At 43.8% G+C, this 23,725-nt stretch overlaps 1 protein-coding gene across 1 annotated transcript in view; it reads left to right on the top strand.

Annotated features, from left to right (window-relative positions):
- The window catches only part of LOC124594882 (cytochrome P450 9e2-like), a 43,510-nt gene extending 20,245 nt beyond the window's left edge, over window positions 1–23,265 (top strand). Inside the window, exons 3-8 of the mRNA XM_047133354.1 lie at window positions 7,326–7,463; window positions 9,082–9,290; window positions 9,388–9,580; window positions 10,291–10,512; window positions 19,422–19,685; window positions 21,092–23,265. Coding sequence (XP_046989310.1) covers window positions 7,326–7,463; window positions 9,082–9,290; window positions 9,388–9,580; window positions 10,291–10,512; window positions 19,422–19,685; window positions 21,092–21,258 — 1,193 coding nt within the window. The 3' untranslated portion in view covers window positions 21,259–23,265. The remainder of the gene's footprint in view (window positions 1–7,325; window positions 7,464–9,081; window positions 9,291–9,387; window positions 9,581–10,290; window positions 10,513–19,421; window positions 19,686–21,091) is intronic.
- The last annotated feature ends 460 nt before the right edge of the window (window positions 23,266–23,725 follow it).

Here is a 23,725-nt window from a genome sequence, read left to right as displayed (position 1 = left end):
CCACTATATATTCATGAAGATGCAAAGCTAGTTCTTTTTGCTGATGATACAAGTATAGTAATCACACCCAACAAGCAAGAATCAGCTGAGGAAATTGTAAATAATGCCTTTCAGAAAATTATTAAGTGGTCCTCTGCAAATTGACTCTCACTAAATTTTGAGAAAACACAGTATATACTACTCTGTACAATAAATCACATGACATCATTGATAAATATAGACTATGAACATAAGTCTGTTGCTAAGGCAGAATACTCAAAATTTCTGTGTGTGTGCATTGATGAGAAATTGAATTGGAAGAAACACATTGATGATCTGCTGAAATGGTTAGGTTTAGCTACTTATGCTATTAGGGGTATTGCAAATTTTGGTGATAAACGTGTCTGTAAATCAGTCTACTATGCCTGCTTTCATTCACTGCTTTCATATAGCATAATATTTTGGATCAATTCGTCATTAAGAGATACAGTAGTCCTTGCACAAAAGCGTGTAATCAGAATAATAGGTGGAGCCCAGCCAAGATCACCTTGCAAACATTTATTTAATGAATTCGGGATATTCACAGTACTTTCGCAATACCTATATTCACTTACGAAATTTGTCATTAATATCAGCGAAGTGCATAGCTAAAACACTAGAAGAAAGGATGATCTTTACTATTCCAGATTAAATCTCACTTTGGCACAGAAATGGGTGAATTATGCTGCCAAAAAGTCTATGGTCATTTGCCAAATAGTGTTAAAAGTCTGACAGATAGCCAACCAACATGTAAAAGCAAATTAAAAGAATTTCTGAATGACAACTCCTACTCAATAGAGGCATTCTTAGATATGAAGCAGTAACTGTAAAAAAATAAAAAGACAAAAAACAAAAAAGCATCAGAAGACTGATTAGTGGCCGAACTATGTAAGCAGGTGGGAGACAAGACTGTAAGCAAGTTGATGGAAATCCTAAAAGACTGACTGACTGAAACATTACCTAGTGACTGGACGCCTTGAGTCATCCCTCACACAAGAAAGGGCACTTGACTGACATTAATAACTACCAAGGAATCCCTTTGGTACCTGTCACATACAACATTTTCTCCAAGGCCTTACTAAACAGAGCCGAACCTCAACTGGACCAACAGCTAGGGGAATACCAGGCAGGATTTAGAAAAGGACGCTCTTGTACTCAACAGATACTGAACCTGAAGTCAGTGCTACGAGAAATAAAAATGGCTAATAAGAAGTATGTCGTCATCTTCGTTGACTTCAAGAAGGCATACGACTCAATTGATAGACCTATTCTCATGAACATCCTGCAATAACTAGGGCTATATGAGAAGATAGACAGTCTTATCCAACAGACTTTAAGCAACACCAGGTCACGAATGAAGTTCAGAGGAACCCGCTGAGAAAGTTTTGAAATCAAATCGGGAGTGAGACAGGGAGATGGTCTGTCCCCTCTCCTCTTCAACTGTGCCCTGGAAAAGGTAATAAGAGAGTGGCAGGGATTCCAAATGGTATCTCTCTGTGATATAAGTGCAAAGGGCTCACTGTTGATTGCCTGGCATTTGCAGATGACCTAGCACTTTTGTCAGATTCAATAGAAATGTCAGTGAAACAACTCAGCGTTCTCAGACAGCAAGCGGCAAAGGTTGCCCTTCATGCATCGCTTGAAAAAACGCAGTACTTCACGAACATAGGTGAATCTCCTAGTACACTGCATCTAGACCAGGGGGGGATCAAGAAAACCATCAGGTTCAAGTGATTGGGAGAATGGCTGCAACCTAATCTATCTAAAGGAACAACACTATCAACTCGAGTCAACGAACTAGAGCTGGCACACAAGCTGACTAAGAATACTTATAATAAAAAATCTCTCCTGAACACTAAACTGAATCACTACCACCAGTCATCCTTCCTGAAGCCTTATATGCTTCAGAATGCTTATTACTCAATAGGTATGGACTTAATGATAAGCTCGAAATCCAGGAGAGAAAGATAATGAGGAAGATACTGAGGCCAGTCAAGGAAAGCGACATTTATAAAAGGCGATCCAACCGAGAGGTCTGCGAGTACTGTGAAAGGGAAAGAGATCTAGCAATTTTATGGACACGTTTACAGGATGTATCGTGACAGATCGATCAACCAGCTTCTCTGTTACTGGCAAAAGAGGACGATGGAAGTACAGAAAGATCTCCAGGAACTAGGGATAACAGAAGGAAACTTGAAGGATCGGACAATACTCAGGAAGAAGCTTAGACAAAAGAGTTTCCAAGACAGAGTACCGAGACAGAAGACTGGTGCCCTCTGGACACAGGAGAGGAAGGAACAACACAGCCAGAGGATGCGTAACTACTGGGCACTCCAAACGCGGTAGTTTAATCTCGTGGTCCTTAGTTGGCGTATACGAAATAAGAAGAAGAAGAAAAAAATAAAATTAAAAAAAATAATTATTTTGTGGTATTAAAACTTACGTTAAAGTGATACATTCCACATCATTACGAAATGTCGTGTTCCTGATCCATGGAACAAGCGTTAAAGTATGTGTCACTGTGACCCATGATAATTTGCAACAATTTTGCTGTTGCACAGCATATTTTGTTTACTTGCGCTGTAACATGTGCGCATATGATGAAGTTATATATAGTCTCCACTGACCAACTCATGATTTGGTCGATTTCGTACCCTATTGCAGCTCATATAAAATATTGAAACTGCAAACTTCACCTAAAGTATTTCAGAGTAGCTTCCATAAAGTCAAACTCCACATGTGCTTGAATAACTTTTAAGTTCGAGAACTGTTGACAAGATTTCACTACATTCGACTACACTTCAGTGTCCTGTAACCTAGCAGGCTTTTAGAATTTTTCGATTTTTTTCAAATCTGCACACACAGTCATTTCACATTACATCTCCTGATACTCACTATCATGACAAAAAAAACCACACTGCAAAAGTATTGTTGTTGAAGGAATCACACTGGCATTAATCAGAAAATGATTTAAAAGGCCTATGGAATCATGTAAGCTCACAAGTAGAAGTCTCACTGCCCTATCAAGAGATTAAGGACGTGAAAACGTTTCACATATCCTCATACTTTCTGATTCCTGAACTGTCATCAGTTGTTTAGAAATCCGCTGGAAATGTGAGTTGTCTTATGTATGACGCAAAATACTTACAGTTTCATTGAATGATCGCTTAAAAATCACTTAAAACGGTATGTTGATCTGTGTTGAGATCACTTTCTGTTTGCGGGAACAGTGATATGGAGTTTAACGTTTCCTCTGCTTTGAAACAAATTTCCATTATACCAAGACATATCCACAGCAGAAATCAATGTATAATAATGTCAAATTTCCTGGTACACTGAAACTCTGTACCAGACCAGGACTGAAAGCCTGGTCCTTTGCCTTTTATCGGCAAGTGCTCTGCCATCTGAGCTTCCTGAACATGGTGCAAAGCCTTACTTCGAACAGTACCTCATCCTCTACCTTCCAATCTTCACAGAAGTTTTCCTGTGAAATTTGCCTGACTTGCACTCAAGGAAGAAAGGATATTTTGGAGATATGACTAAGCCACTTCCTGGAGGGTATTTGCAGAGCGAATATTCACTCTGTAGAGGAGTGTGCACTAATATGATACTTTCCGGTAGATTAAAACTGTGTGCCACAATGGAACTCTAATGCGGGACCTTTGCGTTTTGGGGCAAGTGACGAAAGCAGAACTGTGAGAGCGGGTGATGAGTTGGGCTTTGGTAGCTCAGTTGCTAGGGCATTTGTCCATGATAGGCAAAGGTCCCGGGTTAGTATCCCAGAATGGCACAGAGGTTTAATGTTCAAGAATTTTCATATCAGTGCACACTTCACCGCAGAACGAAAATTCATTCTGGAAATATTACCAGAGCTGTGGCTAAGCCATATTTCCGTACTATGATTTCGCCCAGGAGTGCTTATCCTGCAAGTTTCGCGGGAGAAATCCTGTGAAGTTTGGAAGGTAGGACACAAGTAAAGTCTTGAGAACGAGTCGTGAGCTGTGTTCAGGTAGCTCAGCCGGTAGAGCACATGCCCATGCAAGGTAAAGCGTAACAACAACAACAGCTACTACTACTACTACAACTACTGCTACTGCTACTTCTATTACTATTACTATAGCTAGTTGGGAACCCACTTGAGTCTATAATATGAGTATGCTGCTATTACCTTACTGAGTTCACTATGGGATCTACATTTTGAGTGTATGGAATGACTATGGTGCTACAGCAGTTACTACTACACTACAAACTACTCCACTATATGTCTTTCAGAACTATAATAGCACGTTGTCACACACAATTACAGTTGACTGTGTATCAGGCTCAAATCGTGCTAGAATGTCGAACACTGCCGATAAAAATACAATTGTTACTGATGAATTAGCCTAATAGCCTAATCTTTTATTTTAATGACTGTTACCCCGAATAGATAACAAATGATCGGTTTTAACTGCTGTGGGTGCTGTTTCAGTCGAATTTCAGTGCCTTGTAATATTATAATCAAGGAATAGGGCATTTTCAGAAAATAAGGTCATGTAAGTTTGCACTAAGTAAGATAATATATTATCTTCAAGCACAATAAGAGGCAGTCACCACATTTGTCACACACATCTACTCACGTCTAATCTCAATATAGATTCAGTAACTGAAATATCATTTACACACTATCATAATGATCTGACCCACAGTGCAATCCATTGGCTGGCTTGGTAGACGTGAATGTTGTAATCACGTGCTGGTATTTATTTATTTGATAGTATGGCTGGGGCCCCCCGTCGGTCAGACCATTCGCCAGGTGCCGGTCTCTCAATTTGACGGCGCTTCGGCGACCTGCAGTCGATGACGATGGATGCCTACCCTCGGCCCGTGCGAACAAAATATGATCATATCTGAGTGATCTCTTACACGTGCCTCGAGGAGCAATCATGTCGATGTCTTGGTCATCAAACTCATATGATCTGGACATCTATATGATTACTCAACAATTCACAATTAAATACCTGGCAGAGGGTTCATCGAACCACCTTTAAGCTACTTTTCTATCTTTCCGCTCTTGAACAGTGTGCCGGAAAAACGAACACTATAATATTTCCGTGTGAGCTCTGATGTCATTATATTATGACCGTTTCTCCCTAAGTAGGTGGGAGCCAGTAAAACATTTTCACACTGTGTGGAGGAAGTTGGTGATTGAAATTTGATGAGAAGCTCCTGTGGCAATGAAAAACTGCCTTTGCTTTAATGACTGCCACCCCAATTCGTGTACCACCTCCATGGCACTCTCTCCCTTATTTGTGGATAATATAAAACGAGCTGCCCTTCTTTGAACCACTTAGATGTCCTCCGTCAATCCTATCTGATGTGCATCCCACACCGCACATCAGTACTCCATTAGAGGGTGGACAAGTGTGGTCTAAGCAGTCTCTTTAGTACGCCTATTACATATTCTAAGTGTTCTCTCAATAACTCGCAGTCTTTGATTTGCTTTCCCCACAACATTATCTTTGCGGCCATTCCAAATTAAGTAATTCATATTGTTATCCCTAAGTATTTAGTTGAGTTTACATCCTTTAGATTTATGTGGTTTATCGAGCACGTGAAATTTAGCTGATTCCTTTTAGTTCTCATGTGAATGACTTCACACTTTTCGCTATTTAGAGTTAATTGCCACATTTTACTCCATAGAGGTACCTGGCTTTTATCATTTTGAAATGGGTTTTGAGCATCTGATTATAGCACAACATATTATCGGACGTCAGCTGTACACTCGCAGTATACAGGAGTGGTGTGTAAACACGTGATGCCAGGTACCTCTGGATGGACTTTCGACCTGGCGACGATCGTAAGCGTACGTGGGGAGTGCAGTGTAAGTGGTAACAGCAGACTTCTCCATTATGACCATCCATAGCCTTAACCAGCTAAAAACTTCCTACACAAGCACCTTGATAAAGGAAGCATATCTGCATTCAGTAGTAAAAATTTATAAATCCTGTTGAAACATCCCATCTCTATGACCGACAGTTAACTCAAAACATATCCTCTGCAACATTTCCGAATGGGTAAACTGCTCTACCATTTATCTCTGGTCCCAAACCGGCAACGTTTGCTCTCATTCGTCTTGTATGTAGTTAGACTTGTCTAGAATTATCCAGAGAGCTCCTGGGTACAAGACATGCAAGTTACTTCTGTCAGGCTCCAAACTGCGATCTTAGGTGCGATATTTCGACTAATGACATAATTTTCTTCTGAAAGTGCTGTGGCGTGTGGTTTTACATGTGTCACTAGAAGTTCGTATTTCAAAACCACACACACGTACATACTGTAAGAGCATCAGTGTGCACTTGCGAGGAGTCTTGATTTCTCCTGTATGTGAGATGTAAATTTTTTGCTGTTGTGTTGCATATGTTCATGGACTGTCAAATTAAAACAAGGCAGATGGAAAAAAGTTAACTGTTTATTATTTCAAAAGCAATCACCGTAACTGTTAATACATTTAGCCCACTATGAAACGAGGTGATCAGTGACTTCATGCAAAAGTATTTTTGACTGCCTATAGAACCATGATTGTGTCCAGGAATGCCCCTTCTCTTCGTCTCAAACAAATCGATGGCCACAAATGTCTCTCTTCAGGGCTCCAAAAATATGGAAATGCATCAGGAGAGATCAGGACTATGGAGGACGTGTAAGGGTTTCCAAACGAAACTTCTGCAGCATAGTCAGAACAGTCTTGGCAACACTTAAACTTAGGAATAGACTGTGTACTTACCACAAGGGACCTGGAAGGCATGTTGGCGGCGCCAGTGAGCTGGGAAGTCTGACAACCATGCAGGCTGCACCAGTGTCCACAGGTCCGCCAACTTGGATTGTGTCGTCATAGAACTGCAGCAGTATGAGCTGACCTAGCATCTTAGATTTTAAACAAGTAGGACATATGCCAATATTGAGTTTTCTAATTTACCACCAATTTACACTTAGGACAAGCATCATGCTTCCTCAGTGAAATCATAGGGGTGGGGAAACTCAGTGACTATTTTGAGTGTCCCAACAACTTTTCAATTTCTGGCCATTTTACACATAGGATAAATTATGTGTGTCAGAGATGTTGGGAAGGGGGAAAATCTTGTTACTATGCTTGATGTCATTGATGACATCATATGGGGAATGAGGATGGGGAGGGAAAGGGAGGAAATCTGCCTGGCAAGAATGTAGACTTCACCAGCACATAAACAGCTACAATACCTACGCATAATATGTATCTGCCTTATGAATAAGAATAATAGCAAAATAATTTTATTTACGCCTTTCCTTAGGAAAAGAGTGGCATGATGTACGGACTACACTGAGCCCAGCATTCACTTCAATGAAGATGAAAAACATGTTCGTGTTGATGACTGAAATCGGACAGCAGATGGTCGACTATCTATGGAAAGAAACTGCTGTATACAAAGGTGAGCAATGGGCACTTATATTTTGAAAACACTGCTTTCACTTTCTGAACTTCGGTACATTTCGGCAACATTCTTTAGATATCATACGTATTTTAGTCGAATATTGACAGTCTAAGACTGATTACTCCATTTAGATTAAAATTAAATATCAGATTGCCACCACTGCTGAATACAATTTTTGAACATTTCTTTCTACTTCTTCTCTACACAGTATTGCTAACGTGATCGTAAATGGATCAGGATGTAAAGACAAAGCTTTCTAGAAGTTGATGTATCGAAAAGAAACAGCAGTTTCGTAACATGTTATATTCGAAGCGAGATATTAGAAGGTGCGATGCACTTTTTATATGTTTATCCAAAATTCCAAGAGAAAGTATACCGCCTTTGTAAAACGTGTTACTTTTCTTCTCATTTTTTCCGATAGTTGAAGCTGCCCTTCATTTATTTCTGCTACGAAGTATTCTTTCATCTGTATGTACCATTCTTTGTAAGTTTCTGAGCATATTTCGTTTTATTGTTCTCTAAAACCGTTCTCATGAATTGTCAGCTGCATTACCAGTAAGAAGTTCTGAAAAACTTCCAACACGACTTTCGCTCCAGTGTTCCCTTGGTCATGGCCCTGGCAATATTTCATCCTTCGTCCATCGTCAAACACCGTCAGTTTTCAGTTACAGGAATGGAGGACACCTACTTTTGCAAAAGTCTAAATACTTTCTTGATCCTTATTTCCAAACATGTTTCACCATCCCAGTGCTAGCATCAGTGAATCTTAATTTCACATCTGAAGTTTTGAAATTAGTTAAAACTCCAATAGAAATAGTAATAACAGTAAGACTTAGTTTTCAGATAAAAGAATTCCTGTTGTTATTCAAATATGTATTCAGATACGAAGTAAAGATGACTTTGAACATATTGAAAAATGTTTAGGTAAAGAACCCAGAAGAATTTTAGGGCAAAAACGGTCGGATATTGTTTCTAACACTGTTTTTGCAAGGACGTTTTGTAGAAATCTCCCGAAACAAAAGAATAATTACTGAATTTCTTACTTATATAGCACATGGAGGGGCACGTACTAATATTTGCAATTAAAGTTATTGTAAAAAAAACGCACGTAAACGTATTAACGATCTTCATTTTCTGGGAGGAGAGGGCAGTTCATTTCCACTGTCATTTCTCAACAAGATTCAAATAGACCACGAGGATAGTTGGCGATGTCGACTTTGCCCAGGGTCCACACACATCGACGGATTAAGGCACATTACAGAGAAAGAGAAATTAACCTGTTACAGAATATTCTTCTTCATTCATTTTAACGTACCTGTCGACTACCTTAGAGAAACGTTCCGGGGAAATTTCAAAAGGTTGTTGAATCATTTATTTAGCTTTAAGTAAGTACATAAATCATACCTCCTTCTATATGTTGGTATACATTGCGTATCTCAAAGGTCCCATTGCACTCGCTCATAAGTCTGAAGCAACATGCGTTACGTAAACTAGAAACAGATGCTACTGTTGGACACTGGAGACTTTCCGTTGCTGTACTCTTCCAATCAAACCAAAACCTGAAATTTGAAGAGAACTGAGTACAAAGATTTTCTTTTACATCGTTTTCTTTCAGCTTCTTCCAGTAAGGATGACGTTCTGACAGTGGAGACGAAGGACTTTTTCACTCGCATTACCAACGACGTGATAGCGACGTCAGCATTTGGTGTCAAAGTGGACTCGCTGTCGGACCCAGAGAACCTGTTCTACTGCATGGGCCGGGAGCTGACCAACATCCGCGTGATTGCTGCTATTGGCTACATGCTGTTCCCGTCGCTCATGGTGGTGAGTACAGCACACGGAATTAAAGAGTTTTTCTAATTTCTCTGAATAATCGTAACCTCTGTTTTAACGATTGTTTTACTTTTCCCGTTCGCGGCAGTTGCTGGGCATACCGTTCGTCAGTACGAAGGCGATGGAGTACTTTAAATCTGTCGTGTGGGAGACGATTGAGACGAGAGAGAAGCAGGGAATAGTTCGACCCGACATGCTCCACCTGCTGATGCAGGCACGACGCGGCGAACTGGCGGCGGACGAAGGAGAGAAGGACGGGGCGGCTGGACACAAGGCCAGGCGTAAGTCTGTTCACTGGGGACTTTTCATTTTCCGCATTAGTTACTAACGCAGTATTCTAGTGCATTGGCTGCAGTTCTTTACGACCATAATTAGCTTTCTCGTAAGACGGTGATGTGGTTTAGGCAAAGTTTCGTATCAGGATCGAAATTACAGCAACAGATACAGTGTATCGCGTCAGGAATAGTACTCCCCCGGACCATCACTAACTGTAAACTCACGTCGTGGAGGTACTATCCCCACGCGAGACGTTGCATGTACTAAGTTCATTTTTCTTCTGACGATGGAGAGAGTTAAAATGAGTTTTTTCTGAGTCGTCGTTCTTTCGACTGGTCTGATGCGGCCGGCAACGGATTCCTCTCCTGTTCCAACCTCTCCATCTCAGAGTATCTGCTGCAATCCACGCCCTCAATTCTTTGCTGCATGTAGTCCACTCTCTTGCTTCCTCTACAGCTTTTACCCTCTACAGCTTCCTCTAGTACTATGGAAGTTACTTCCTGGTGTCTCGGATGTCCTATCGTCCTCTCCCTGCCGCTCTTCAGTGTTTTCCATGTAGTGCTCACCGATTCTCCGAAGAGACTTCTTATTTCCTACCTTATCAGCCCATCTAATTTTCAACTGTCGTCTGTAGGAGACGTCGCAATGAAATTTCTGTTTTTTCACAATTTATGTGTTCTTTAGAATAGTGCTTACCTTCTCTGCATGATGGCAGGCCTCACCGACGAAGATGTGGCAGCCCAGGCGATGATATTCTTCTTCGCCGGCTTCGACACCGTGTCTACGGTGTTGACCTTCTGCAGCTACCTGCTGGCAGCTCACGAGGACGTCCAACAGCGGCTGCAGAGGGAGGTGGACGAGCTGATGCAGAAGAGTGGGGGGCAGCCCAGCTACGAGCAGGTCATGGGCTGCCAGTACCTCGACATGGTGCTCTCTGGTAAGCTGGAACCCTCTTCATGGAAATAGGAATCTATTGCATTGTCGGGAGTACGGTCTTTCACTGGCTGTCTTTATATTGGTGCTGTTTCGTGTTCTACGTACGTTGCTGAAAGGAAGAAACATTGATTATGTTTATCCAAACTATAATAACGGTTAAAGCAGCTACACAAGGGAGTCCCATACGATCAGTCTCCATTGTAGGGTTTGACAGTGATCCGCATGGGTGTGTTAAAGCGCTACTTTCAGGACATGGGAGTGGGTCGGCTACGATTTAAACTCCTTAAATAAATAGTCCTGCCCTAACGAACCCAAAGTAGTCCACTTAGAATAATATTAGATAAAACAACATCATATTAGCTTCAAAACACGTTAAACAAATTGTCTCTGCCTCCAAGCAGAAAGCGAATCACACTCAAACCCCTGGCATTTAAAACAAGCAACTAAAATCACACTCATACAAGGTTACTTCAAGGAAACGCGTAAAACGATACATTAGAGTTACAACAATTAAACGTCCTTGATAGACGCAGGACGATTTGACTGAATGGCCATACATTGGTGCATCGATTGTGTGATACACAGGGCTTTCTGAAACAGACTAAACACTAAGATTGAGAAATAATATACAGTAAACCTTAAGGTTTCAACGGTAAACCAGAATATTGACGCCATTAGACACCAATACGTATTACTACAGTCAAAATGGCACAACAAGTTTCGTAGCGGCGAATAACAAGATAAATTGTAGAAAGAGTTTCGTGATTGAGAATCAAACCGTAATCTGTCTCAGGTTCATCACACTTGCAACACGGAGAGAAGAAAATATGTCTCCAACGAATGACGTAAATACAATGATTTCACCTCATAACGTCAGTTTACGTCTATGTCCAACAGTATCGGAAATGTAGATCACCGACGAGAATGCGGCAGTCCAGGCGCTGAAATTCTTCTTCGCCGACTTCGACACCGTGTCTACGGTGCTGACCTTCTGCAGTTGCCTGCTGGCACCTCACGAGGACGTCCCAACAATACGCATCAGCTGACGACCGCCAAACTTCTCCGCCACGCAGTCCATCCCAAAACACGCCCAATGCAGCCTGCGCCGACCCGAGTGCACGTTTCCATCGCGACGGGATTCGCCGCCAAGGCGGCCTCTCGTGTCCACCACCAGCCACACGGTGTCACTGCCGCTCACTCCGCACATTCGCTCGGTCGATCGTGCACGCCGCCACGCGACCCTGTCACGAGTGCGAACGGTACGACCTCTGGAGGAGGACCAATAGGACGAAAGCCGACATGGATCGTCTTCAACGTATCTACACACTGTTTGAAAACTCCTGTACAGGGCTCTAGAGGTACAGTTTTGATAAGGAGCCCGCTTCAAGGTACCCATAAACTAAGAAAAGGACCATGTCGCCTGTGGTGTCACCGCCAGACACCACACTTGCTAGGTGGTAGCCTTAAATCGGCCGCGGTCCGTTAGCATACGTCGGACCCGCGTGTCGCCACTATCAGTGATTGCAGACCGAGCGCCGCCACACGGCAGGTCTAGAGAGACGTCCTAGCACTCGCCCCAGTTGTACAGTCGAATTTGCTAGCGATGGTTCACTGACAAATTACGCTCTCATTTGCCGAGACGATAGTTAGCATAGCCTTCAGCTACGTTATTTGCTACGACGGAGCAAGGCACCATTATCATTTGCTATTTATCTTGTGATGCATGTACCGTCAGACCGATGTTCACCAATTATGGATTAAAGTTAAGTATTCCAGAAGCTACGTACTTATTTTACTAGTCTCAACTCCTTTAACTGTTCCAGACCTCACGCCAGCCTGCGTGAGCTTAAACGCGTGCCTTTCGGCTTCCTCTCATAGTGGCTTGGCTGTCTTGCCAAACCACAACATCGCCAGTGTCTCTTGTACTTATGATATCACATATCAGTTTCGTCCGACCACAACAATGGTTACGAGAAACAGGTACGTTTGTAACTGGAAGGGTTTACTGTGGTACTCCATGAAAGCACCGCACTCTCCACTTTGAAAAGACGTCTTTCGTCATGTAGGAGGGAAACCGATGATGAGTAGTTCAGACATTGTCCATCATGGACATATGTCGTCATAAAAATTGACATTCGTGATAAACTAACTTTTCGTATAATGCAACACAAATTATACACATTATAGTCTTCCAGTGTTTGATAATGAGACAATTTAGCCCCTTTCAACAAACTTTAAACAGTTTTGGTTTTAATTGTTTCTGTGGGTAATTAATCCCAAACTAATAAAACGAACATAATTAAGGTTTGCGTCTTCAACCACAAAGGCGTTGGATGATTAACGCCAAATATTTAACACATTAATCCGGTAACAGAGAAATCAGACTCTGAGCCTGTTTCATACATGGCAGTTCGGGTCTCTACAGAACCTGCTCCTGCTGGGCTGCCCCGGTGTCACCAGCGGGCTGCTGCAGAGGCCGCGCGGTCCCGTGAGGCCGCCAATCTGGGAGGAGAGAAGCAGCAGAACCACGGGGAAAATGACGCGCACGAATCTGGTTCTGGTGGCGGCGCGGCAAACCATGTGGACCTGCAATCTAGTACATGAAAGAGGCAATGCGTTCCTGGATCACGTCTCTTTCCCAGCGCCCACGGTTGCCGTAGACCTTGAAAAGAACCGGATCGCTCGGCGCAAAACGGTACTCGCGGACCGGTGGCAGCACCAGACGCTGCAGTGGGTGTAGCAAGGGTAGCAGCGTCCCATGGCGGCGGCCATGCAGAGGTGCCGCCTCGTGGGTGGGGGCGACAGCAGGCGTGAGGGAGCTCCAGCGGCTGTTCCTGTGTGTGGGTGGTGCGAAGCTCGACCGTCTGTTGTTTGAAAGTGCGTACAAAGCGTTCTGCTTCTCCACTGAGTGGGCGTGAAACGGAGCACTTGTTAGATGACCAATGCCATTTCGTCCACAAAACTGTTCAAAATCAAAATGGCTCTAAGCGCTGTGGGACTTAACATCTGAGGTCATCAGTCCCCTAGACTTAGAACTACTTAAACCTAACTGACCTAAGGATATCACAGACATCCATGCCCGAGGCGGGATTCGAACCTGCTACCGTAGCAGCAGCGCGATTCCGGACTGAAGCGCCCAGAACCGCTCGGCCGCAGCGGCCGGCACTGTTCAAAATCAAGTGAAAGAACTGTGGAGTACTTCTGTCTAACCTTCTATGCAAAATGTATAGGTCAACGCTTGAATTGTGGTCCGTCATGTGGTAGAAGCCATAGGCACGGCAAATGGGAAATTGCTAAAAGAGTCTACCAATATGAGCCAAAGAGTGCTCCAAAATGGTCCTGCAAAGTCACTGTACACTCGTTGCCACGGGGATTGAGTCTTACGCCAAGCTGCAAATGTCTGTGGCGCAGCGGATTGGTCTTCCGCGCATGCGGGACACTGTGGTGTCATCTGTTCAGAATGGCCATCCGTGCCCTGCCAAGTTCGGAGCCGTAGCGTTAACTGTTTGGTGCGAACAATTCCCAGTGTCCTTGCTGGAACAATCGCAATACATCCTTTCGCAGCGCATTGGGAATAAGTACACGCGATGGTCCACAGTCCTTTTGAACTAGAATCACACCATGTTGAACTGAAAGGTTACGCTGACGTGCAAAATTTCGACGCAGAATTGAATTCTAGATAATCTTCAATGCACAGCGCCAAGACGTGCGAATGTAAAGCAACAAAATCTTGAGATCTGTGTCTGCTTCCTCGGCCTGTGCAATTCTTCTGTTGTGCCAGGAAAAAGAGTCCAGCAATTCAGAGTGCTGCGCATCGATTTGGCAACAAGAGGCGGCAGAGGCATCGGAATCAGAGTGTGGGACAATCGGAAGGCGAGATAGGGTGTGTGCTTTGGCATGCTTTGGCGTAGGTCTGTACACAATTTCACACTGATGCTGTGAAAGCAAGAAAGCCCTACGTTGCACTTATCGGGCACTGCGTGTAGGAAACGGCTTCAATCGATGAAACAATGACGAAAAGGGTTGTGATCTGTCACTAAAAGGCAGGCTGTTGTGGCCGAGCGGTTCTAGGTGCCTCAGTCTGGAACCGCGCGACCGGTACGGTCGCAGGTTAGAATCCTGCCTTGGGCATGGAGGTGTGTGATGTCTTTAGGTTACTTAGGTTTAAATAGTTCTAAGTTCTAGGTGACTGATGACCTCAGATGTTAAGTCCCATAGTGCTCAGAGCCATTTTTGTCGCTAAAAATAACTTGTGACCACACAAATAGTGATGTAATTTGGTCACACCGCAAACAATAGCGAGAGCCTCTTTTTCTGTTAGACAATAATTGCACTGAGCTAACAACTTTGAGGCAAAAGCAATGGGTCTGTCTTGTGCACCAACTCTGTGCGAAAGCACAGCGCTGATTCCGTAGGAAGAAGCGTCCACTTACAAAACTGCTAGCTTGGCAGGTCAAATTGCACTAAACAATAGTCACTAAGCAAGGCATTTTTGAATTCCTGAAATGCTTCTTGGCAGTCTTCGGCCCACACGGAAGACACATTTTCCCGACGCAAGCGATGCAATGGGTCGGCGACCTGTGCAGCATTGGGTGTGAACCGAATGCAGTATGTCATCTTGCCCAGTACTGACTGCAGTCCAGACACATTGCGAGGAACAGACAGGTCACGGATTGCAAGCACATGACATTGGAGGGGGTGCACACCCTCATTGTTTATCACATGTGTGCGCGTGTGTGAATTCCTATGGGACCAGACTGCTGAGTTCATCGTTCCCTACACTTGCACACTACTTACATTAACGTAAACTAACTTATGCTAAGAGCAACACGAACACCCATGCCCGAGGGAGGACTCGAACCTCCGGCGGGAGGGGCCGACAACCCGTGACATGGCGCCCTAAGCCGCGCGGCCACTCCGTGCGGCTTTATCACATGATCTAAGCACTGTAGTTCAGAGTGAAAAGTGTCATACTTTTCGAGACGACACTCGAAAAAGGTTCCGCAAATTCCCAGTGTGTTCCTCTGGTGTACTGCCTGAGACGACAATATCGTCAAGGTAGTCTGAACAAAATGGCGTCCGCCCCGATAGCTGAGTGGTCAGCGCGATCGAATGCCGCGCCAGGGGGCCCGGGTTCGAGAGAGAGAGTTTGAACAAAATGGCACTTTTGCAGTCAGCTGTAGCAAGTAACGCTGGAAAATGGCGGGTGCGAAAGCACTGCCGAGTGGCAAACGCAAATACTTGAACACTCGTAAGTGTGAATTTACAGCAAACACTTTCTGTGATTCTTCATCCAATGGAATTTGCAAGTAGGCATTACGCAAATATATCTTACAAAAGTAACGCCTTCACCAAGCCCGTCCGTGAGTGCCTCAGGACGAGGTAATGCGTAAGTGAAGTGTCAAACTGCTTCTGGGTTGACTGTAGACTTGAAGTCAACACGAATGCGAATGCGACCAGAAGGCTTAGGCAACCAAACTAGAGAACTTGCCCATTGGCTAGCTCGAATGGGAGCAGTTACACCACAATCTTGGAATTCTTTCAATTCACTGGCTACTTCTCTCTTAAAGCAATTGGAACGCGGATGGCCTGGAAAGACTTAGGCTGTGCATTCTCATTCAATGTAGGATGCGCTACAATGTCACTAGCTTTTCCCATTCCTTCTGAAAATAGTTGAGGAAGTTCTTTAAGCAAGCTAGTTACTCTGTATTTTGGAGTAAAAGCAGTCACTGAAAGTAGATTGTCTTGTGTGCTAAGGGCAAACAAATCAAAGGCATCTAAACAGAACATGTTGTCACTGTCTCTTGATTTCAACACAGTAAAATTCACCATTCTAGTGTGAGATTTGTAAGTGGCAGGCAAACTATCTTGTCCAAGCACTGGAATTTTCTGTCCGTTGTAAGCACTGAGTTGCTTGCTAGATTTCGAAAGGTGTGGTGAGCCTTACTGTTTGTATGGTAAGCAAAGTTACTGAAGCACCTGTTTCTAGCTGAAAGGTCACACGACGGCCAGCAATTCGTAATGAGACAAACAGTTTGTTAGAACGTCGTTGCACAGCAATAGGACGAGGAGGGGGCACAACCTTAGTCTTGCTTTTGTCGGAACTTGTTGTAGGTTTTGAAAACACAGCGTTCATTGCATGTGCACGAGCCTGTTTTTTCTGGGAGCGGGTAAAATTGGCGTTTTTGTGCCGTTGCAAACATATTGCTTGGACACGATCTGTTTCTCCACACTTGTAACATGTTGCGTTACGTGATGGACAATCCTGTCTTTTATGGGGAACAAAATATCTAGGGCAAGATTTCACTAAGTTCACAGGCCTGTTTACACTTCTACGTGGCTGTTCTCGGGGCTGTGCACGCGCTCGTTGTTGTGGATGCTCGGGGCGGTCGCGAGCAAGGGCCGACTCGAACCGACAAATGGCGGCCTCGTCAGACTTGTCGGCCGTAATGGCACCCGAATCCTATTGCTGTAAGATTTGCGATACTGGGGGAAGTGATGGATCAGAGAACTTTAAGATCTGTTCCCGTATTCTGCTGTCTGGGACACATCACGGAACATTCATTATGCCACCGTAAGAGTTGCCACAACTACATTTAAATTTACACTTCCTAGTCATGCACGTTAATTCTGAGTACCACTAGCGGTACGTCTGTTCGGGATTTCTCTGCAAGCGAAAGAACTGACACCTGGCTGCAGCAACTTGGACTTGCTGGTCGCAGTATTGAGTTAATGCAGCAAGTAAGAGCTGAGTTCGTCGGTAGACACGGCTGGGAACAGTTTTTGTATTAATCTGAACACTGGGGATCCCATAAGTGAAAGGAAGTATTGTAACTTTACAGTACCTTGAACACACACAACGAACATGACAATGCGCTGAAGTGAGTCAGGTATTCAATCCATTCCTCTTCTGATTCCTTAAACTGCCAGAACTTTGGTATGCTGGTCGGAGACATTGTTGGGCTGGTTGGTTGGCCCGTTGTGGCTGTGCGGCCGACGCAGCTTGCGCAGCCTGTAGTTGTTGTACCGTAGTCAGTAATGTAGTAATTTGTTGGTTCTAAAAATGAAAAACTTGTGTTAGATCCATCACATTGGCCGTCTGTGTCTGATGCATGGGGACCTTTGCCTTTCGCGGGCAAGTGCCGAGTTCGAGTCTCGGTCGGGCACACAGTTTTAATCTGCCAGGAAGTTTCATATCAGCGAACACTCCGCTGCAGAGTGAAAATCTCATTCTGGAAACATTTACCACTCATTATCCCTATACATACTCTTGTATACAGTTTTACATTAATAAATTCACAAAGTTTACAAGATACATACACTGTGTACTCAAAAGTACCCGGACACAACCATAAACATACGTTTTTCATATTAGGTGCATTGTGCTGCCACCCACTGCCAGGTACTCCATATCAGCAACCTCAGAAGTCATTAGACACCGTGAGAGAGCAGAATGGGGCGCTCCGTGGAACTCACGGGCTTCGAACGTGGTCAGGTGATTGGGAGTCACTTGTGTAATAGCCTTTTACGAGAGATTTCCACACTCCTAAACATTCCTAGGTACACTGTTTCCGATGTGACAGGAAAGTGGAAACATAAAGGGACACGTACAGCACAAAAGCGTATAGGCCGACCTCGTCTGTTGACTGACTAAGACCACAGACATATGAAGAGGGACGTAATGTGTAATAGGCAGACATGCATCCAGACCATTACACCAACCTGCATCAGCATCCACTGAAAGTACTACGACAGTTAGGGGGAATGTGAGAAAACTTGGATTTCATGGTCGAGCGGCTGCTCATAAGCCACGCATCACGCCGGTAAATGCCAAACGATGCCTCGCTTGGTGTAAGGAGTGTAAACATTGGACGACTGAATTGTGGAAAAACGATGTGTGGAGTGACGAATCACGGTACACAATGTGGCGATCCGACGGCACGGTGTGGGTATGCGGAATGCCCGGTGAACGTCACCTGCCAGCGTGTGTTGTGCCAACAGTAAAATTCGGAGGCGGTGGTTTTACGGTGTAATCGTGTTTTCATGGAGGGGGCATGCACCCCTTGTTGTTTTGCGTGGAACTATCACACCAGAGGTCTACATTGGTGTATTAAGCACCTTCTAGCTTCCCACTGTTGAAGAGAAATTCGGGGGTGGCGACTGAATCTTTCAACACGATCGAGCACCTGTTCATAATGCACGACCTGTGGCGGAGTGGTTACACGGCAATAACATCCCTGTAATGGACTGGTCTGCACAGAGTTGTCAGCTGAATCTTATAACACCTTTGGGATGTTTTGCAAAGCCGACTTCATGCCAGGCCTCACCGACAGACATCGATACCTCTCCTGAGTGCAGCTCTCCGTGAAGAATGGGCTTCCATTCCCCAAGAAACCTTCCAGCATCTGATTGTACGTATGCCTGCGAGAGTGAAAGTTGTCATCAAGGTTAAGAGTGGGCCTACACCATACTGAATTACAGTATTACCGATGAAGGACGCCACGAACTTGTAAGTCATTTTCAGCCAGGTGTCGGGATACTTTTGATCACAAAGTGTATATATTTGTCACTATTTGAAAATGTTTATCTCACTGACATCCAATCCCAGACGTCTGTCCTCCGCGACCGACGTGATTGACAGGTTGGTACTGTGAGTCGACTTCTGAAGGGTACGTGGCTAGCTCAGTCGCGCTATGCTCCCAGAGAGCGTGTGTCTACATCCAAGTCCTGCGCCAGCCACAGTATTAAGCATTCACATACATCCGATGGTCTGAATACTAGTCACTACAGTAAGATACCCAAAGTGAACAAACGCAAATATCTCACCTAGTGCCCTATCAGAATTCTTTTCGTTTCAGATCACTTAGTGCCAGTGGGACCACTCACCCTTCGCTGTTACACTGTTCACAGAGACGCTGCGCATGTACCCGCCGCTCTCTGCTTTGGACCGACAGTGTGTGCGGCCCTACCGACTGCCGGCGACTGAGACCTGCCCGGGGATCGACCTCCGACCTGGAGACGTCATATGGCTACCCATCCGCGCCATCCATTTCGACCCGAAATACTATACGGAACCGGAGCGTTTCGACCCGGAACGCTTCAGCCCAGAGAACAAACACCTCATCAAACCCTTCACGTACTGCCCGTTTGGATCTGGACCTCGCATCTGCATTGGTAAGTATTTATCCTCATTTTCTCGTGTTATGTTGCTTTCTGTTCTGTTCTTTTCACAAGAAAGAACTCCGTTGTTCATTATATTCACAACTACAGTGGTGCGCATAATTTAAAGACGAAAGTAACTTCGCTTGATGTGTCAGTTCCAATTAACATAGCAATCACGCCGTAGTCACCGCGACTCGTGATGGTCGCCTGGATATTACAAGCCATGGGCCATGGGTGTGTGAACACCATGGACGGGAATACATTCTCTACAAGATGCTCCCACGCTGACGACAAGGTTGATGAGGAGTTCTTGTGGTGGGACGCTGCACTCCTGCACCAGGGTGGTTGGCGTCTGCTGGATGGTCGTTGGCGCCTGTGGGCCGACTGCATTACCCCTCCCCAAAGCATCAAACACGTGCTCGATGGGATTTAGGTCGGTGGGATAGGCAGGCCAGTCCATTCGCTGGATAGCCTCTTCTTACAAGAGTTCCGCCATCTGCGCTATTGTCGTACACTGTCATCCATCACAATGAAGTCATGGACGAATGAACCCCTGTCACAACGTAAATTAGGACGGTGCGAATGAGGTTGACCTGTGAGTGTAGCATTTCAAAGATCTGGAGGTCGGTGCGCCTATGCAAATTTGTACTTTCCCACACTACAACCCCTGTACTGCCAAAAAGCCATGACCGGCAATGCTTGACGTACGCTGATATCCTCAAGTGACGAGAGAGGTAACGCGTAATGCACCCAGGAACTTCTTCAAAAAAATCACCTGTAAGAAATAGGCACATCACCAGCATGGATCAGTAAACCTTTTCCCGTTTGTTCCGCATTTGAATGTCTTGGTTCAGCCATCTCTCCCAGGCTATCCTCACCGTGTATTTTGGCTTGCAGTTCAACAGCGTTTTTGGAATTCTATTTGCGCAAAATCGTGTTACACGTTACTGTTTTTCGTTCCAGTATTTCATTATCTCCTCAATCAGACTGAATATCCTTAGTCCTTGTCTAACATCTTTATTTCTCTTTCAACTCTGTAATGTTTTCGGCACTATTCTAAGGAATGGGGTCCCTAAGCTCTTCAAAAAATCCTGTTGTGTTCCTAGTCACAGTTACAATTGCACAAAAGGTGCTAACAGTTTCGATGATGAGGACCATAAAGCAAATCCACCGATGCAGTAACATACAATTTTAGCTCTTACAATAAAATAAAATTTCCCACCGATTCTTTACGAAGGTCTCACATTCAAGCCCACTTTACTTTACCAGTTACATCATTTCTTCAACCAAGTTCGAAATTAGTTCAAGAACCATTCTTTTTCTGTCAGTGGAGCTTCAAATGCAACAAAGAAAAACAGAACTGTAGAGAAAAGAGTAAACTGATGATTGCATTTCTTATGGAACTTCTGTTGTTCCAGGCCAGAGGTTCGCGATGATGGAGATGAAGGTGCTGTTGGTGTACTTCCTCTCCCGCTTCAGTTTCCAGTTGGTCTCCAAGACGCCGGTGCCCCTCGAGATCAAACCTGACAGCATGTTCCTCGCTATCAAGGGCGGTTCCTGGCTTGGAGTTCGACGCAGATCCTGAACTGTTTCCACAGCGCTGGAGGAACTACCAAGAAGAGATGTGCCAACTTCGAGAAGTTGTGGTGCAACTGAAAGACAAATTTCTCCTGGAAGTCAATAACAGGAATGCCTCATGATGTACTACAGCGAAGATGAAATTAAGCGCTTCCGCTCCTTCGCACTTTGAGTATGAATTAATGAGTATTACAGCCTTAAATAACACCACACAGTGTTTCCGAAAATGTTTGGATGTGTGTAATTGTAGAATGTTCGTGCTGCTCCACTGACGTTAATGGCACTCTATACGTCCTATACAAATAGTAATCCACTGAGAAATGAAGCACATACTTCTTTAGAAGAGGGCGCTTGAAATTTATGACTTGTTTAGTGGTGGCACTTACGGATATCATGAGGATGGTTAGGTTTTTCGCAGACACAGAAAGCAGTAAGAGGCACGGGATACACGAGATTCGTAGGATGATACTGAATACCGAACTACGTATATTTTAATAGCGAAGTTACTATAGCTTATTTTCCTTCACGCACAACTATCGAGATATTTAAAGGCTGTAGTCTTGATGTCCTGCAACATCTTGATACATTAACCAAGAGGATGGTGGTATTCTCTCTAAGACGATTGTTATCTTGTGTACAATTTTGTTGGTTCAGGTGAGATACTGTAAAGTATTTGATTAATAACTTACCCGTATGTTAACCGTGACTGTAAGCAGCAAGTTACATTTTACCGTTCATTATCTTTGGCGAAGTAGTCGCAGAAATGGCTTTCTCGTCTTTTTCTATGATCCACGTCAAGTAGGTGTTCTAGGAGTTTTAACATTTTTCTGCTTGAGGATCCGTTAGGGGATATAGTATAGTGTTAGACGCTGGTTATAAAGCTGCGCTTCCGCTTTGACCTAAAACAAAAGCTGACCTAGTCAAGGAGACTTCTCGCTTGACGTAGGCACCGCGAGGAAAACATGTGATGGTTCAAAAGAAAGTATTAAGATGAAGTTCCTGTTTCTGGTCGGCAAAAAGAAACACTGCTGTGTCATGCTACGTGGAGTGATACGTTGCGTCATTTAACTGCGGAAACCAGTCCTCGCCACTGTGTCCCGCCCTGTAAATAGCGCTTTGTTTCATTGTGATATCGCATCATACTTTAACAGCGAAAACAAATGCTACACACAAAACACAGGACAAGGCTTCGCAGCAAGGCTAAAACAGAAACCAGGACGTTGGCTTTGCGCAGCATCCTTGCAAGCTCTTTTACAGAGAAGAAAATAGTGCTTTGTCGCTTTGTGTAGTCGGTTCTTTATTTTCAGCTTCGGTAATGAAATAAAATTTAGAGCATGTATATTTCATACCCATGTTAAAATTACGCAATAATTATAAAATCTGCATTCAGTTATCGCTCCAAGTAAATCATTCACACCAGATTATAGTTGCTAATTCTTCACATTGTCTTCAACGTGACATTTGCGTCTCTTCATATAATTCCTGTAATGTAAGGCCCCAGATCTGCTTGAAAAGGTTACCTTCCTTATGACAATAACAACGTTACTTTTGACAGTTAAGAACAAGTTATATTGGAATATTTCCAGCTGTGAATAAACTTGTGCAGTAATTAAATTACACTCATTAAAACGTTTTCGAGAACCTTTAATTATTGTTGCCTCAAAGAGGCAAAGAGGATGTTGTTGCGCAGCTGTTCTGCTGGTTGTTTACTTCAGAACATGATCTGCGATACATCGATTGTGATGTTACTTTCAGATCTCTTCAATGTATCTACTTGCTTTAAGTGCTTTGTTGAATGCAGAACATACTAATGAGTTAAATCGCTGTTGACATACATTTCAACAGACTCATCCTGCAAGTCATCAGTAAGTGAGGATAATTAACACTATTTGCCTGTAAGTGGAACTTTTGTAACATATGAAGATTCGTCTTTTTTTCTACGATTTAAAGATATACTGATGAATTATTTGTTGTACACTATATTTTTAATAAAATGTTTTTGTAATATGTTGAACATGGATCTTTTGAACAACCCTTTACTATTCGTATCAGTTCTACAATATGTTTGCTCTTGAAGGATTACTACTCCAAGGCTTGATATTAAGATTTACACTATATTATGGAGCACCGTTTTTCATAACGCAATGGGTGCAGAACATGTTCTTTTATTACTAAATTATGGAAGCATAACTTTCAAGATGAAGATGGACCACAGCACATCACTGTCAGAAAGTACGCAGCCTTAGCCAGGACCTAGGAATGAGTAATAAGTAATACGCATATTGTGAAAACTGCTGTGGGATTCTAACATTCGTCATCGCCTAATAATCTGGAGAATTGAATCCAAGCACTTTCAGACAGATGAATGTCGAAGTGCGAAGCGTCTGCCTTTATTGTGGACGCTTTAAATCTCGGAGGCAGATGTTTGTTCTTAATTGGATCGAGGTATGGTGAGTGCATGGAGCTGACTGCAT

Source organism: Schistocerca americana, chromosome 2, assembly GCF_021461395.2.
Source record: "Schistocerca americana isolate TAMUIC-IGC-003095 chromosome 2, iqSchAmer2.1, whole genome shotgun sequence".
NCBI classification, from domain to species: Eukaryota; Metazoa; Arthropoda; class Insecta; order Orthoptera; family Acrididae; genus Schistocerca; species Schistocerca americana.
Note: the sequence above shows the minus strand (reverse complement) of the source record. Positions and strands in the feature narration are given on the sequence as shown.